The sequence below is a fragment of the Dasypus novemcinctus genome, chromosome 12 (assembly GCF_030445035.2).
Source record: "Dasypus novemcinctus isolate mDasNov1 chromosome 12, mDasNov1.1.hap2, whole genome shotgun sequence".
NCBI lineage: Eukaryota > Metazoa > Chordata > Mammalia > Cingulata > Dasypodidae > Dasypus > Dasypus novemcinctus.
Genome location: NC_080684.1, coordinates 35,165,186 through 35,179,434, shown reverse-complemented (window position 1 = coordinate 35,179,434; position 14,249 = coordinate 35,165,186). Strand labels below are relative to the sequence as shown.

General features: G+C 38.9%; 1 protein-coding gene and 1 long non-coding RNA gene across 5 annotated transcripts in view; one reads left to right on the top strand and one right to left on the bottom strand.

The window, feature by feature from the left end:
• Positions 1 to 5,584: 5,584 nt before the first annotated feature.
• Positions 5,585 to 14,249, bottom strand: part of TFCP2 (transcription factor CP2) — a 121,728-nt gene continuing 113,063 nt past the window's right edge. For 2 of the 4 annotated variants that reach the window (XM_058308218.2, XM_071218902.1), the window contains 7 exons: positions 13,417 to 13,477; positions 12,942 to 13,035; positions 11,976 to 12,066; positions 9,563 to 9,684; positions 8,964 to 9,106; positions 7,473 to 7,524; positions 5,585 to 7,087 (listed from right to left, as the gene is read on the bottom strand). In XM_058308218.2, coding sequence (XP_058164201.1) covers positions 7,050 to 7,087; positions 7,473 to 7,524; positions 8,964 to 9,106; positions 9,563 to 9,684; positions 11,976 to 12,066; positions 12,942 to 13,035; positions 13,417 to 13,477 — 601 coding nt within the window. In that variant the 3' untranslated portion in view covers positions 5,585 to 7,049. The remainder of the gene's footprint in view (positions 7,088 to 7,472; positions 7,525 to 8,963; positions 9,107 to 9,562; positions 9,685 to 11,975; positions 12,067 to 12,941; positions 13,036 to 13,416; positions 13,478 to 14,249) is intronic. The other 2 variants (XM_058308219.2, XM_071218903.1) reach the window with 1 other exon arrangement.
• LOC131280592 (uncharacterized) lies at positions 8,346 to 10,134 on the top strand. The gene is made up of 2 exons (XR_009188239.2): positions 8,346 to 8,440; positions 9,553 to 10,134. It is a non-coding gene; the product is annotated as an uncharacterized lncRNA (long non-coding RNA).

Below are 14,249 nucleotides of genomic sequence, written 5' to 3'. Positions count from 1 at the left end.
ATATGTATCTCACAGGGTTTTACACAGATTAGTTAATATATTACAAAATGATTAAACACAGTCAATGCTGTGTAACCTTTAGCTATTTTTATCGTTAAGTGTCTTGTTCATTTGTTCAAGAGATTCTGTTCTTACTGGACACAAATAAAATAAAAAAGGGAGAGAAGGGAAGCGGATGTGGCTCAGGTGATGGGCTCCCACCTACCACATGGGAGGTCGCTGGTTCAGATCCCAGAGCCTCCTAAAGAAGACAGGGAGCTGGCCTGACGGGCAGGTGGGGCAAGAAAACCCAACAAGATGATGCAACAAGAGACACAGGAGGAAATACAAAAATGAGAACTACACCAAAGCAGGGAGTGGAGGTGGCTCATGTGATTAGGCAACTCCCTCCCACATCAAAGGTCCCAGGTCGGTTCCTGGTGCCTCCTGAAACAAGATGAACAGACATAGCAAGTGAAAAACAACAAGGGGGTGGGGTGAAATAAATTTTAAAAAAGGAGGCCTCAGACCACTTTACAATCGATGGTGTGAGTGACAAAAAATAAAAAGACAAAACACTTCCAACAGCCTAAAGGCCATGTTGGGAGGTTAAAGAAGTGTCTCAGATGACTGCACACCCAGTTTCAGCAGCTGTGGAAGACCCTAATACCCGAACTCTGCTGGTTAGTGCTGCTAAAGCAGAAGACAGCCAACCAGGGTTAACACATCCTTGGAGAAGACAACAGAATACAAATCGACAGTATGCTTTGGATTAGTCAGAAGATGCGAGAACAGTGTAAATGTCGAAATTATAGGGCTGTGACATCTGGACCTGTAATGAACATTGCCGCTACTTATTCCATATTTCATTTTCATGATAGAATCACTAGGTGAGTTATCACAATGTTGCCAGTTTTCCCATAATTGAAATTCTGCTCCAGCCTAAGCAGGGTCTATGGAGGGCAAATGTCAGGCAGTAGTTCTCCAGGAAGCTCAAGTGCAGTAGAACAGAAACTCCAAAGAAAAATGAGAATAAATGCTAATAATATTGATAACACTGGATGTCTGATCCCAAATGTTACTGCTCTCAGACCATGTTGCAATATATGCATGGAGCAGCTCAGAATGCACAGATCATGGACGGGTGGTTTGTTTTAGGACAGAGAAGTCAAAGCAGAGTAGGAGGAAGAGATATATGACCAAGAACAATCAGTAGCTGCAGATAAAAACCAAAGGTCAGATTTCATGCCCTGGGCAGTGTTTATACATCAGTATTGCGGTTCTGTCTGCCTGTGGAAGTAGTCTTACAGGTAATAGGTAATAATCTCTTGGACCTACAACACCCCCTCTGCAGTCACAGTAAAGTGTGCCATCAGGAGACTGCAGGAACTCAAAGACCAGTAGGAGCACCACAATTTGGACCATATCTAGCCTGTAATAAATGGGTTAAATTATGTAACACCAAAAAAAAAAAGTATAATCTCTTTTTTAAGGCTTGAGAGATTATTTTGTACAAATTCACCTCCAGAAAGAGCAAGATCTGGGATCTGAACACAGGCCTATCTGATGTCCAAGTGTATACTATATCAACTACTCTTTCCCACCAAAAGAGAAGAATACACTTTCCATAGTGGTGAAAATAAATAGGACAGAATATTATGTGCTGAGCTTCTTAGCGAAAAATGTTAAACTAGCACACCTTTAATTTATAAAATAAACAAAGGCGTGTCTTACAATTATTGTCAGCTGAAGAGAGCAATGATATTTTCCAAATCATAGCACTGTCATATGCTTGCTCTGAAATCTTCAGATTCTTCATCTGTACATGAGGATACACTGCCTCATAACAGACAAAATAGTTATAAGTGAGAAAAATACACTAAGCATAATGCCTGACACGAAGTATTTTAGCTGTTATTATTTTCCAGCTTTACATTTTCATACTGGTGGAAAAATGAAAGAGATTTGATTATAGAAAAGACATAAGGTTAAAAAAAAAAAAAAGGTAAGATAAAACTCTTTAAAAAAGAAAACAAAAAACAAAAAACTAAGGCATAATATTTGTTTTTCTGGTATGGAACCTATAGATTAAGCCCTGAACTAGCATGTTACTTCACTGATTTACACTTAATTATATTCCAGATCTAGAGAGAGAGGTACCTCTTTGTGACTAATTCTACCCTATCAGAAAGAGTTCAGTATGTACAAATCTGGGGAAAAGACGGCACGACAGCAATCTTGAAAGCACAAATAACAAAGAAGCTGTATTAGTGGCAACAAGAAAGAAGTGGACAAAAAAGACATACATAAATTTACCTACATAAGGAGGCAGACTTGGCCCAGTGGTTAGGGCGTCTGTCTACCACATGGGAGGTCTGCGGTTCAAACCCCGGGCCTCCTTGACCCGTGTGCAGCTGGCCCATGCGCAGTGCTGAAGTGCACAAGGAGTGCCCTGCCATGCAGGGGTGTCCCCATGTAGGGGACCCCATGCGCAAGGAGTGCACCCCGTAAGGAGAGCCGCCCAGCACGAAAGAAAGTGCAGCCTGCCCAGGAATGGCGCCACACACACGGAGAGCTGATACAACAAGATGATGCAACAAGAAAATAAACACAGATTCCCAGTGCCACTGATAAGGATAGAAGCGGTCACAGAAGAACACAGCGAATGGACACAGAAGGCAGACAACTGGAGGGTGGGGGTGAGAGAAATAAATAAACCTTTTTTTAAAAAAAAAAAAGAGTTCAGGGACAAATTTAGAGAGGGCAAGGTAAATAAACAAGAGGTGAAAGAAAATCTGAAGCAAAGTTATAAAGGTGTCAAGGGAAAGATGTTAACTAAATCCTTCAATGGAAAACCATGCAACAGAGCTGAGGAAGAAAACAGGAATCTGCATTGATTAAAATGAGGAATTTTAAATGCTCATCTTAAGCAAATATATAATAAACACAGTTTCAAATAAGTAAACCACTCATGTTCCAAAAGACTCCATGCCGTTCAAAATGGAGACAGTAGCATTATTTTAAATAGCAAGTTTTCTAATAATTGCCATTAATCCAATTGAAAAAATTAATTCATATGTAACTTCTAAACCTTTGCATTTCAGAATGCAATTAGACCTAGTTGCAATTGTGAAGGTAATATTGTTGAAGATTTTAGCTTATGTCTATGTTAATAGGGAACAACTTAGAGGAAATCTGAAAGTGAAGAGGAAAGATGTAGGAAAAAAACAGAAGTGGAAATACATGGAAGTTCAAGGTCAAAAGTAAAATACAAAGTCATTAAAAGAAACAAGGAGAAATTAAATATTCATGATTTAGAAAAAATAGGTGCTGACAGCATTAATTTCAGGTCACACAGGGCACCTTTTCCAGCTTGTTCTATTTTACAATGGTACTATACTCGTCTCCCTGTAAGTCTTAGAGTTGGTATAATGAAACAAAACAAACCACAAATTAAAAATAACTATAAGCCTTACCCCCACTACTCAGAAAACAGCATTACAGGAGAAGCAGAAAATTGATGCAGAATTATATGAATTAATATATAAGTGATATAGCAAGGTGGGGCATCTATACAGTGCCTTTGAGAATAGAGTTCTCATAACAGACCAGAAGGGGCAATCGTAGCTTAAATTCCTAAAGAGGAACAATCCACGGCCAAGGAAGCAGACTAATGATTCAGGAAAAATATAAATAGCTCCAGTTCCAAACTATCTGGAACTGTTCGACTCTGGCCAGAGGAAAAAAGCTGGAGAAGAGGGAGAAGCTCAATCCTAATCGCAAATACTTGCACTCGTAATCTGTGTTATTTCCAAAGCTGAATGCAGAAGCTTTGTTACTCCTTCAAGATGGTTTGCAGGGTAGTCCAATTCACTGCAGCAAGTTCTTTCTCAAAGAGCACTCCTTAAAGCATAATCAGAAACGGGTGGTTCAGTTATCCCACACGTTCTTCATTGCTAGTCTTCTCCATGCCTTTAGAGGCTACACTGCTGCTCTAGATCAGTGTGGAGTCCAGTCCCGCTCTGTCCTGGTAACATACCCAGCGCCTGCCTGATGCCTTCCAGGAATCCGGCATTGTCTGCCCCCTCACGTGGACCTCACTTTCTCAGGTCCTTCACAGATTTTGGGTGTCCGTTATTTGTTCTACTGTAATCTCTTTCCAGACAAGACCACCCCTATTTCTCTACCTTTTAAATGGCTTCTTAATTCATTTAGTGGGCAAACATTCTTGTTGGGCAATAACATTGGATGAACAATCTTATTACTTAATAACAGTATTTCATATAGTAATTAACCCTCAATCTTTAGAGCTCTGCAATCTTTAGAGCCCCCCTGCCATCTTTTCTCTGATAACTTCCTTTTAACTATAAGGTTGTTATGTAGCAGATTCTTCTATACAGAACCCATTATACTTCAAGGGAATATTACAGAAATACTAAGTCAAATAGGATGCTACTCCACTTCTCAGGAGGGCCCAAAATCTAACCATTCTGCTCCTCTTATACCCACATTTTGAACAGAAATAGTAAATATTAGTATTTCTTTTAAATGTCAACTATCACATTGTTAAATAGGAAAAAATCCAGCAATTTTTACTTCTAGGAGTATGTCTTAGACATATGTACAAAAAACGCATGAAGATGCATGTACTAGGACGTTCAAAAGGACCCAAACTAAATGGCACCCATAGGGGATGGACATTAAAAAAAAAAACTGATGTAGAATTCTAATAAAGAAAGATACTCAAAATATGTTAAATGCAAAAAGCAAATTGCAGATCACTAGTTTAATGTGAGTCTATCTGTGTATTTGTATGTATGTGTGTATTTGTGATAGGAGAAGAGTGAAACATTTTGCAGTGATTATCTCTACACAGTGGGGCTAGGAGGTAAGGAGAAGAAGTTATATCCTCTTTCTTGTTTGAATGTGTCACTTTGTGTATTGTTTTATAATGAAGAAGCTAGTTTAAATTTTTCATTTAATTGAAAGGATCATATGCAAATTTTAGAAAAGCAAGTTGAATCATTACAATGTTCTATCACAATACCAATTCTTATCAATTATATAGCATTGGCAATATAAATATTTTTTTTGGAGCTAAAGAAAGCCTGAGAGACTTTCTAGTAAATTTAAGGTTCTGTGACTACAAAGTTATGTAAATTTATTTCCATAAATTTGAAGACTATTCTCCAAAAATCCTGACTCTAAGTAAAAATTAATAAATGTAATTCATAGTGAATAATTAATATTCTGTGTACCATTTGCAGTAAGCAAGAGTTACATATTTGCAGATTTGGAAAGGGACCTTAAAAGTCATCTATCCCCACCCTCCTAACCTATCATTCAGACAGAACAGGGGAAAAAAAAAGTAAAAGCAGCCTATTGAGCAGAAAGCTGACTTCTCAGAAGCCAAGAACCATTCCTAGGAACATAATTCAACTAGAAATGTCCCCCCAAAATGGGGACCTCTGGTAATCATCCACTGAAAAGGTATTTTTTGGCTTAGTATGTAAAGTTGTCCAGATCAGTTTTAGACAAGTCATTGACCTACTTTAACTTTAAAGTTTTTAAGTTTTCAATTTGTTTCAAACCAAGAAGAATTAGACCATGTTGCAGGCTGATTTTAATGCACAAAAATCTCTGTATAAAAACATGTAAGCTTTATCAAATGCTTTAAAAACACACACACGCATACACACAAATCCAAATCCAATACAGAGTCTTTGAACATTATCTTTTTTCACCTGAACATAATCTGTAAAAGGATTTCTGGATAAAACTTTACATGTGAAAAAAGAAGACCCATGGTCTTTTACACTTACACCACACACATATATGCACACAATTATTCTTGAGGAAGAACGAAAACAAAGGGAAAGAGTATGAATAGGTTCGGAATGAATTTCTTGTGAAGCTTAGATAAAGAACACTACATGAGTGAAAATAACTTTCTATAACAAGAGGATGCAGAGAGCGGAAACAAAGCATGGGTTAGCCTAACTCATTCATAAATAGTGTAAGAAAGTCATTCAAGAACAGTGAACTTTGGGAGTTACAGACAATCCCTAATTTTCATCACCTCAAATTCTACAAAGCTGATAACTGATGTTTAGAAAAACATCTATGCTTTTATTTTTTAGAGGTCTTGATTTTTTCTTCATTGTATAGGTGTGGTTTGTACCTTTCAGTGGTTGATTCCTCAGTTCTCATTCAGTGTTATGTCCTCCTCATCAGAAGAGCCACGGTAATACACAATGGCGAGCACAGGCCACACAGGGTGGCAGCGCTGTATGGTTAGGAGCCGATGGCCTGGGTTTGGATTTCAGCAGCAATACCTGCTAACTGCTTGTTACTTAGCAAGTCACTTAACCACTACTGTGCCTCAGTTTCCTCATCTTCCATTAGGGATGATAATATCTATTTCATATAGGGTTATTAAGAGAATTAAACAAGATAATCCACTTAAATGAATTTATCACACTGCCTATCACAAGTAAATGCTCAATAAATGTTACCTAAAATTACTATTAGTAGCAGTATTACAAGGGAACCAAAAGAAAAATTCTATCTGTATTTTTCTTCTTTGATGAGGTTCTCAGGGTCCAATTGTGGCAAAAAGCAAAGATGTCTGTTTGATGCAAAAGGGATTCAAGAACTAGTTTTATGAATATAGATTTTTGTTTTCATATTAGAAAAAAATTAGATGGCTTCATATCACAAAATTTAACATCTTTCCATTAACATCACACAATTTCCATCATCATTATGCCCTACATACATCCTAACAAATGATGTGGAGTTTTATTGATATTGAACAACAACAAAGTCCAGAAACTATAACTAAGAAATAGCTGCAGAACCGTATGTTGGACAGTAATTTGTGGGTGTCACAAGAGCTGGGGCCAATACAGAGGACTGGGGTTCCTTCTCCACGGCCCAGCCTCCCCCACACACAGTCAGATGGGTCAGATTCCTGCAGACCTTCAAATCTCCATTCACGTTCCACTGCAAGAGGGGAGTTTCCAAAAAGTGAAGGAAGCAGCAGCTATGCAGCATCAAATGCCCCACTCCTACTTCAGTATGATATGGTAGCTATCATTGGTTTCTGCTGTAAAAAAAAAAAAAAAGAGAGAATGATCTTTACTCACCCCTAAACCACAGTAGAAGAAAAATATGTATATTGTAACCTTGCGGGGAGAAGGGGAAAAAAAAAACAAACAAAACAGAGTAGGACAAAGGGCAGCATGTCCCGATTTCTTTAGTTGTTAATGGAAGATGAAAAAGAATGGTAGAGAGTTATCAGTTACATGCTGTCTAGTCTGATAATGGCAAGAAACAAACACACACACACAAAGGAACAAACTCTAACAGTGTTGCTTTCAATATCTCAGATATGGTGGTTGATACTGTCCCTATCTTTCCTCAAAGAAGTACAGTACAAAAAAAAGCCTTTAAACTTCTTAGAGAAAGGTGTTTATCTTATTATTAGTTACCTTTCATTGTGTCCAGAATAAAACAGGCTTCTTCCTGAAAATTTTGTATCATCTGAAAACAAACACAATCGCCAATTATTAAAAACTTTGATTTTTTCCACTTATTTTGACTATGTGGCATTTTATTATATCAGATTTAAGTGAAAAATAATTCCTCTCTAGTTCTAAGTTCCTGAGGACTATCCCATACCCAGATAAATTTAGATAGGATGTTTTACAGATCACAAACATAGGATTTTATGGATATCACATCAATTTTTTTCTCCCAACTTTAAAAAGTATTCTTCAAAAACCTGTTTTGGTTTTGGCTCCCCCATCTCCACTCCATGTTTGATTTTTAAGTTTTAAAAGCTGAGCAGTCTAGAACAATGACATTAAAATGGGAACATGCATGTCCCTGGGTTAAGCCTAAGACTTTCCAAGGGGTACAGGGACACTGCTATTCCCATGCAGGAGATCTGATTTCCAGATCTTCAACTTCTCTATGCATCCTTTGCTAAAACTGCCTAAGAACCTCATCCTTCTTCCCCTTCTCAAATCCCCTTTTTCCATTTTATAAATAATGCATGCGTCACCTTCCTGGCATCCTACTAAGGTGCCCTGCCCCGTTGTGTAAAAAGCTTCCAGAGTACCAAAGTATAACTGCAAATGTGGGCTCTAATCACTAACAAATCCTTGTGAGAGTCACCTGGTTTCTAATTCTTTCCTTTCACCAGAATTGAAGAGTGGCCTAGTCAAAAACTGTGAAATGATAAATGGTACAAAATTTTTGGTAACATCACTATGTAATTTTTAGCATATACTCAGAAGTTCAAAAACCGTCCAGTGATGCTGCTCTAACAAAACTCAATTTACATGAATCTGGTTCCACAGCATTTTTCTCTAGGAGGAAAAACGTAGAACTCTATTTCACTCTCCCAATCAGCAGGCAGCATTCATGTACGGATGACTGTGTGAAGGGAGTCCAGGTAAGGAATGGGACTATCTCGTTTACAGAGGCACTTTTTTCCTTATGTTGAATAATTATATATCAAAATCTGTGGTATATTTATATTGTTTTAATCAATTGTATAATAATCAATTCTTTTCAGAAGAACTAATTTTTCACTTTATAAACAAATTTGTGTTATAAGGAAGTATGATAGGATAATCAATAAAAGATGTTCTGGCAAAAAATATGTTACAATAAAATTCTATGGTGGAAGTGAATGGAAATGAGTTCAAAGAAACCAAGGAATGATATAATATTTCTCGTAAAGAAAAGTGTTTTCATACATATTTTTTTAAATTGGATGATGGTGGTATTAAGTTGCTTTTGTATTTAAGTTCCATGGAATACAATTAGAATAGTGATGTTACCGTTTCATTTTTAAATGTCATAAGATATCTTCAGAAATGGCATCTTGTCCTAATAAAGCTGCTCTTATCCAGTCACATGCCCTGACATATGAACTGAATCATGTGGTGATTCAGCTGTACAGAAAAATCTACCTCATCACTGATGAGCACATGGATTCCCGTTGGCCCCTGTTTGTAGATCTGGCTGATCTGCCGAGGGGAAATGCTGAAAAGCTGAGCAATTTTTTCTGTCAGCTCAACAGCTGTTAATTCTTCTAGATAGATGGCATGATACACTGCGAAAGGGAGAAAGAGCAAGGCAGTCAGTACATTTCTCCACTCTAAAAGTAATCTGATCACAGGGAATGCCCACTTTTCTGAGCAAATGATAAGTCAGGTTGCCTGACTGCAAATCCTGGCTCAACCACGTGCAAGTCATGTGACCTAGGGTAAGTCACGTAACAGTCATGAGCCTCATCTTCCTCATTTAAATACTGGGGAGAACAATAAAATTGAATGCAAAGAAGAGGTAGTTGTAAAAATTAAAGCATTAAAAGTGCCAAGGAATACATAAAATGAATCTTTAAAAAGTGCTGAGGAGTGCCTGGCATATATTAGGCACTCAATAAATGAGCGATTACCACTCCTTCTAGTAAATGCCAAATCTGCTGTTTGCTGGATCCCTATCACACATGCTCATAAGTCATCTGTTCACCTCTCTTCATCTCTCCTGTGTGTCCAGAACGACCTACCGAAGAAAGTACCATTTGAGTCTCCATCCTCATGCTTCTGCTGCTGCTGCTGCTGCTGCTGCTGCTCCCTCAACTGCAAGGATTCTTGACAAACATAAATGGTTAACCTGGGACGCACCATCCTAGGGGGAAAAACGGCCTGTTAGCCTCGTATTTCATGATAAGCACATTTTAAGGAAGAACTTGTGTGTCTACATTAATAGTATAAAGCAGGGCAGTGCATGGGCCAAATGCAGCTTTATTAACTCTCCAGTGGTGTATTTAAAAAGAATCAGTTTCCATAGGAGACACCATGTAAACCTCTGAAGTTCTGGCTTTCTTGAACAATCAAATCTGGTGATCTGAGGCCCACATTTTCACATGAAACTGTCAGTTGCTCTCCTTACATGGTGCAGGCATTCTTCAGTACAACACAGATGTGAATGTCACTCACTTACTTTACCTATGTGGCTTCTATAGTCATCTGAGTTTGTGACCATTGGTGTAAAGGTTAGAAATACTCAAAATGTGTGGACTACTGCTTTATGGTCAGGTTACTTAAAATCTAAAATATAGTACACTGGAATATCTTATTTCCCTCATTACCTTTTCCTGAGTGGCCTAAGCTTTCTTTCTTTAAGCAAGGGTATTCAATGACTTCTTGATCTGATCATCTTATTCTTTCCTACTGCTAAACACTCTTAAACAATATACTGACAATGGAAAATCCATTCTTTTTTCCCCTGAAGCCATCAACAGCTGAATTTTCTGAGATTATAGCCTGCCTGATTCATTCTATCTGGTGATGAACACAAACAGAAATACTTCAGTCTGTTTTATTATTTAGTCACTGATGTGGCTCTGTTGCCATTAACCTCTGTGTTTTTTCCATCAGTATTATTACTTCCTATATGAAATGATAATCCAAAAAAGGAAGGGACTACAAATTACTTTGTTACACTTGCAAGTGGACACTTAAATAATTTTTACCCAAATTTAGGAATGACCTTTTCTTCAATTAAAACTGATTCAGGGGAAACGGACTTTGGCCCAGTGGTTAGGGCGTCCGTCTACCATATGGGAGGTCCGCGGTTCAAACCCCGGGCCTCCTTGACCCGTGAGGAGCTGGCCATGCGCAGTGCTGATGCGCGCAAGGAGTGCCGTGCCACGCAAGGGTGTCCCCCGCATGGGGGAGTCCCACGTGCAAGGAGTGCGCCCGTGAGGAAAGCCGCCCCGCGTGAAAAGAAAGAGCAGCCTGCCCAGGAATGGCGCCGCCCACACTTCCTGTGCCGCTGACGACAACAGAAGCGGACAAAGAAACAAGACGCAGCAAATAGACACCAAGAACAGACAATCAGGGGAGGGGGGAGGGGAAATTAAATAAATAAATAAATCTTTAAAAAAAAAAAAAAAAACTGATTCAGGGCCTTTGCACTTGCTGTTCTGCCTGGAACACTCTTCTCTCATATGACCCCACAGCTTCATCCTTCTCACAATCACTTTAAATATCCCTCCCCAGAGAATGAGAGAGGACTTTGCTGACCACACTTCTGGGTACTCTCTAGCCTACAACCTTTGTTTTGCTTATTTGTTAGTTCTGTTTTTCTTCCAAGCACTTATCACAATCCAAAATACTTATTTACCTATATCTTTACCTTTCTTATCATGATAAAGTAAACTCCACTGTACTGGGTACCTTGTGTATTTTGCTCACCAATGTTATCTTCCCAGATCCTAGAATAGTATCTGGCTCATAAGAAGGATACTGGGTATTTGCTGAATTAAAACCCTACCTAGAAATGGAAAATGGGAGACCATGGGGAATTCCTTGGATCAAGTGTAAGAAAGAATATTGGGAAGTAGATATGGCTCAAGCACTTGGGCTCCCGTCTACCATATAGGAGGTCCAGGGTTTGATACCCAGGGCCTCCTGGTGGAGGCAAGCTGGCCTGTGTGGTGAGCTGGCCCACATGGAGTGCCACCCAGCACAGGAGAGACGCCCTGCACAGGAGTGCCGGATAACACAGCTGATGCAGCAAGATGACACAACAAAAAGAGACACAGCAGATAGACAATAAGAGATGTAATAGAAAGGGAGCTGAGGTGGCATAAGAGAATGATCGCCTCTCTCCGACTCTGGAAGGTCCCAGGATCGGTTCCTGGAACTGCCTAATAAGAATACAAGCAGACACAGAAGAACACATAGCGAATGGACACAGAACAGATAAAGGAGGGAGGAGGGAGAAATAAATCTTTTTTAAAAACTGGCTTAAAAAAAAGAAAGAATATCTCCCATCTTTGTTTATTTGGTATATAGCTGGCATTCTAAAAATGTTTGGAAAAGGTATATTTAGTTGTGCGAACTGAGTTGTGAAGAGGCCCTGAATCCAAATCCATTTGAAATCCAACTGATATCATGACAATAATTACATACCGGCCTTTTAATGCATTAAAAAGTCTGATTCCATCTGCAGGGCCACAGATTTGGATCACATCATCTCTAGTTAGTTTCAGTAAGTCTGCCCCTAGAATAAATAAAAGAAAATGAGTAAGGCAAAGGTTTTCTTTGACACTATTAAAATAGGCTCTGTTACAAGGACAGCTCATTACTAGTATATTAGGGACCATAATCTTTTGCCTGGCATACAAAGCCCTGGCCCCTGCCTCCTCTCCAGCCTCAAGTCCCACCGAATTAATTTCTCCTCTTAACCCTATTCTTTCATCACACTGATACCTGAACCTCAGTGCCTGATGAGATATTGTTCCTCCTGCCTGAAATATCTTTCCTCTATATGACCAACAGAGACTCCTCCTCATCCCTCAAAATTCACCTCACACATCCCACATGTTCCCTAACACCAGATCTTTGCCCAAACACCTCGCCTGGTACACATCTCTGTCATAACACTTATCTACTGCATCACAACTATTTGTTTATCTGTTTGGGGCAGTTTAGTTTGGTTTGATTTAGCTTATTTTTTTGATACTAGATGATGGATGAACTATTTGATCAGGAATCATGTCTTATCTATTTGTATATTCCTACCACACTTGGTATTAAGAAGGAACTAAATAAAAGTGGAATGGATAAGTAAAACACAATATGGTGATATGAAGTAGAAGATTTGAGACTACCTTTAAAGGCCCCTTGATAAAATACTGTATGTAGTATGTATTTTAAAGACAGTCATATTTTAAAATTAAAGTGAGTTTAATTTTACAAGATCTTTGTTTTTCAAGTATTTCATAGCATAGTTGCAACTGATGGGAAATTTTGATGGGCTCTATAATTAATCTAATAAAAAAGGACTAAGATCTCACCAAAAAATATCTCACATAGATACCAAAAAGCCCTAGAATGCAAAGGAATACACCATGCTGGAGGGGGAGGAAATTTAACCTGAGAAGTTTGTGAAAAGCCTTGTGAATGTAGAAAACCGGTTTCGGTGTAACCACTGCTGAGCTTCCTGAGGTGTGGTTGTTGGCAAGAGGTTCTGAAAGAGAAAAAGCATTTTTTTGGGTAAGTAAATAGACTCATCTATTACCTTATGAAGTAGCACACGGCCAAATACACCCACACTCAGACAGAACTCCTTTGCGTTGGGGCTGTTTACATGGGCGCTCTTCTCCTTCTAAACAGGCGAAGCCAGCGGAGCTCACGCCAACTTCCCCGCTGGACTGGAAGCTGCTCAGACGCACGGGCCCTGAATTACTTGTTTCATTCCCCCTGTTCCTACAGCAGTATCTGTCTGGTTCATAATGAAAATTCAAAAATGTCTACTTAATGAATGAATATTACTTCCCAAAAGTTGGGCATTTCTACCAAATTGCGTAGTCACAAGTATTATTAGACACTGCAAGTAACTGACATTCACCTTTAGACTTACGTCTGTGACTGGAGCAGGTGGTTCTGGCTGGTGATTTGGTGAACCATTTCTAAAGAGACATTTAAAATGAAAGGATGAGTCCATGACACAAAGTTGGAACTTGGAAAGTTCATTATCTCATTCATAATAAGTCTGAATCTAGAGATTTAAAAGAATCTGTGTTCTCGCATAAACAATTTTCTCTTCTGCTTGCCCCAATACTTCTGAATCTATTAAACCTAGGAGAAGAAGTGGCATTTACTTCATTATTTATTACTAGGGAAAGTAAAAAAAATCTAAATTTCAATAAGTTGAGACTGGTTAAATGATTATTTTTATGAAAATAAAAATATTTAATGGGAAATTTCGAAAATAAACTAAAAATATGAGACTATATCGGGAAACGGACTTTGGCCCAGTGGTTAGGGCGTCCGTCTACCATATGGGAGGTCCGCGGTTCAAACCCCAGGCCTCCTCGACCCGTGTGGAGCTGGCCATGCGCAGTGCTGATGCGCGCAAGGAGTGCCGTGCCACGCAAGGGTGTCCCCCGCATGGGGGAGCCCCCACGCGCAAGGAGTGCGCCCGTGAGGAAAGCCGCCCAGCGTGAAAAGAAAGAGCAGCCTGCCCAGGAATGGCGCCGCCCACACTTCCCGTGCCGCTGATGACAACAGAAGCGGACAAAGAAACAAAAGCAAAGAAACAAGACACAACAAATAGACACCAAGAACAGACAACCAGGGGAGGGGGGGAAATTAAATAAATAAATAAATCTTTAAAAAAAAAAATATGAGACTATAAAAGTATATAAATACATTACAACTGTATTAAACAAAATATGCACA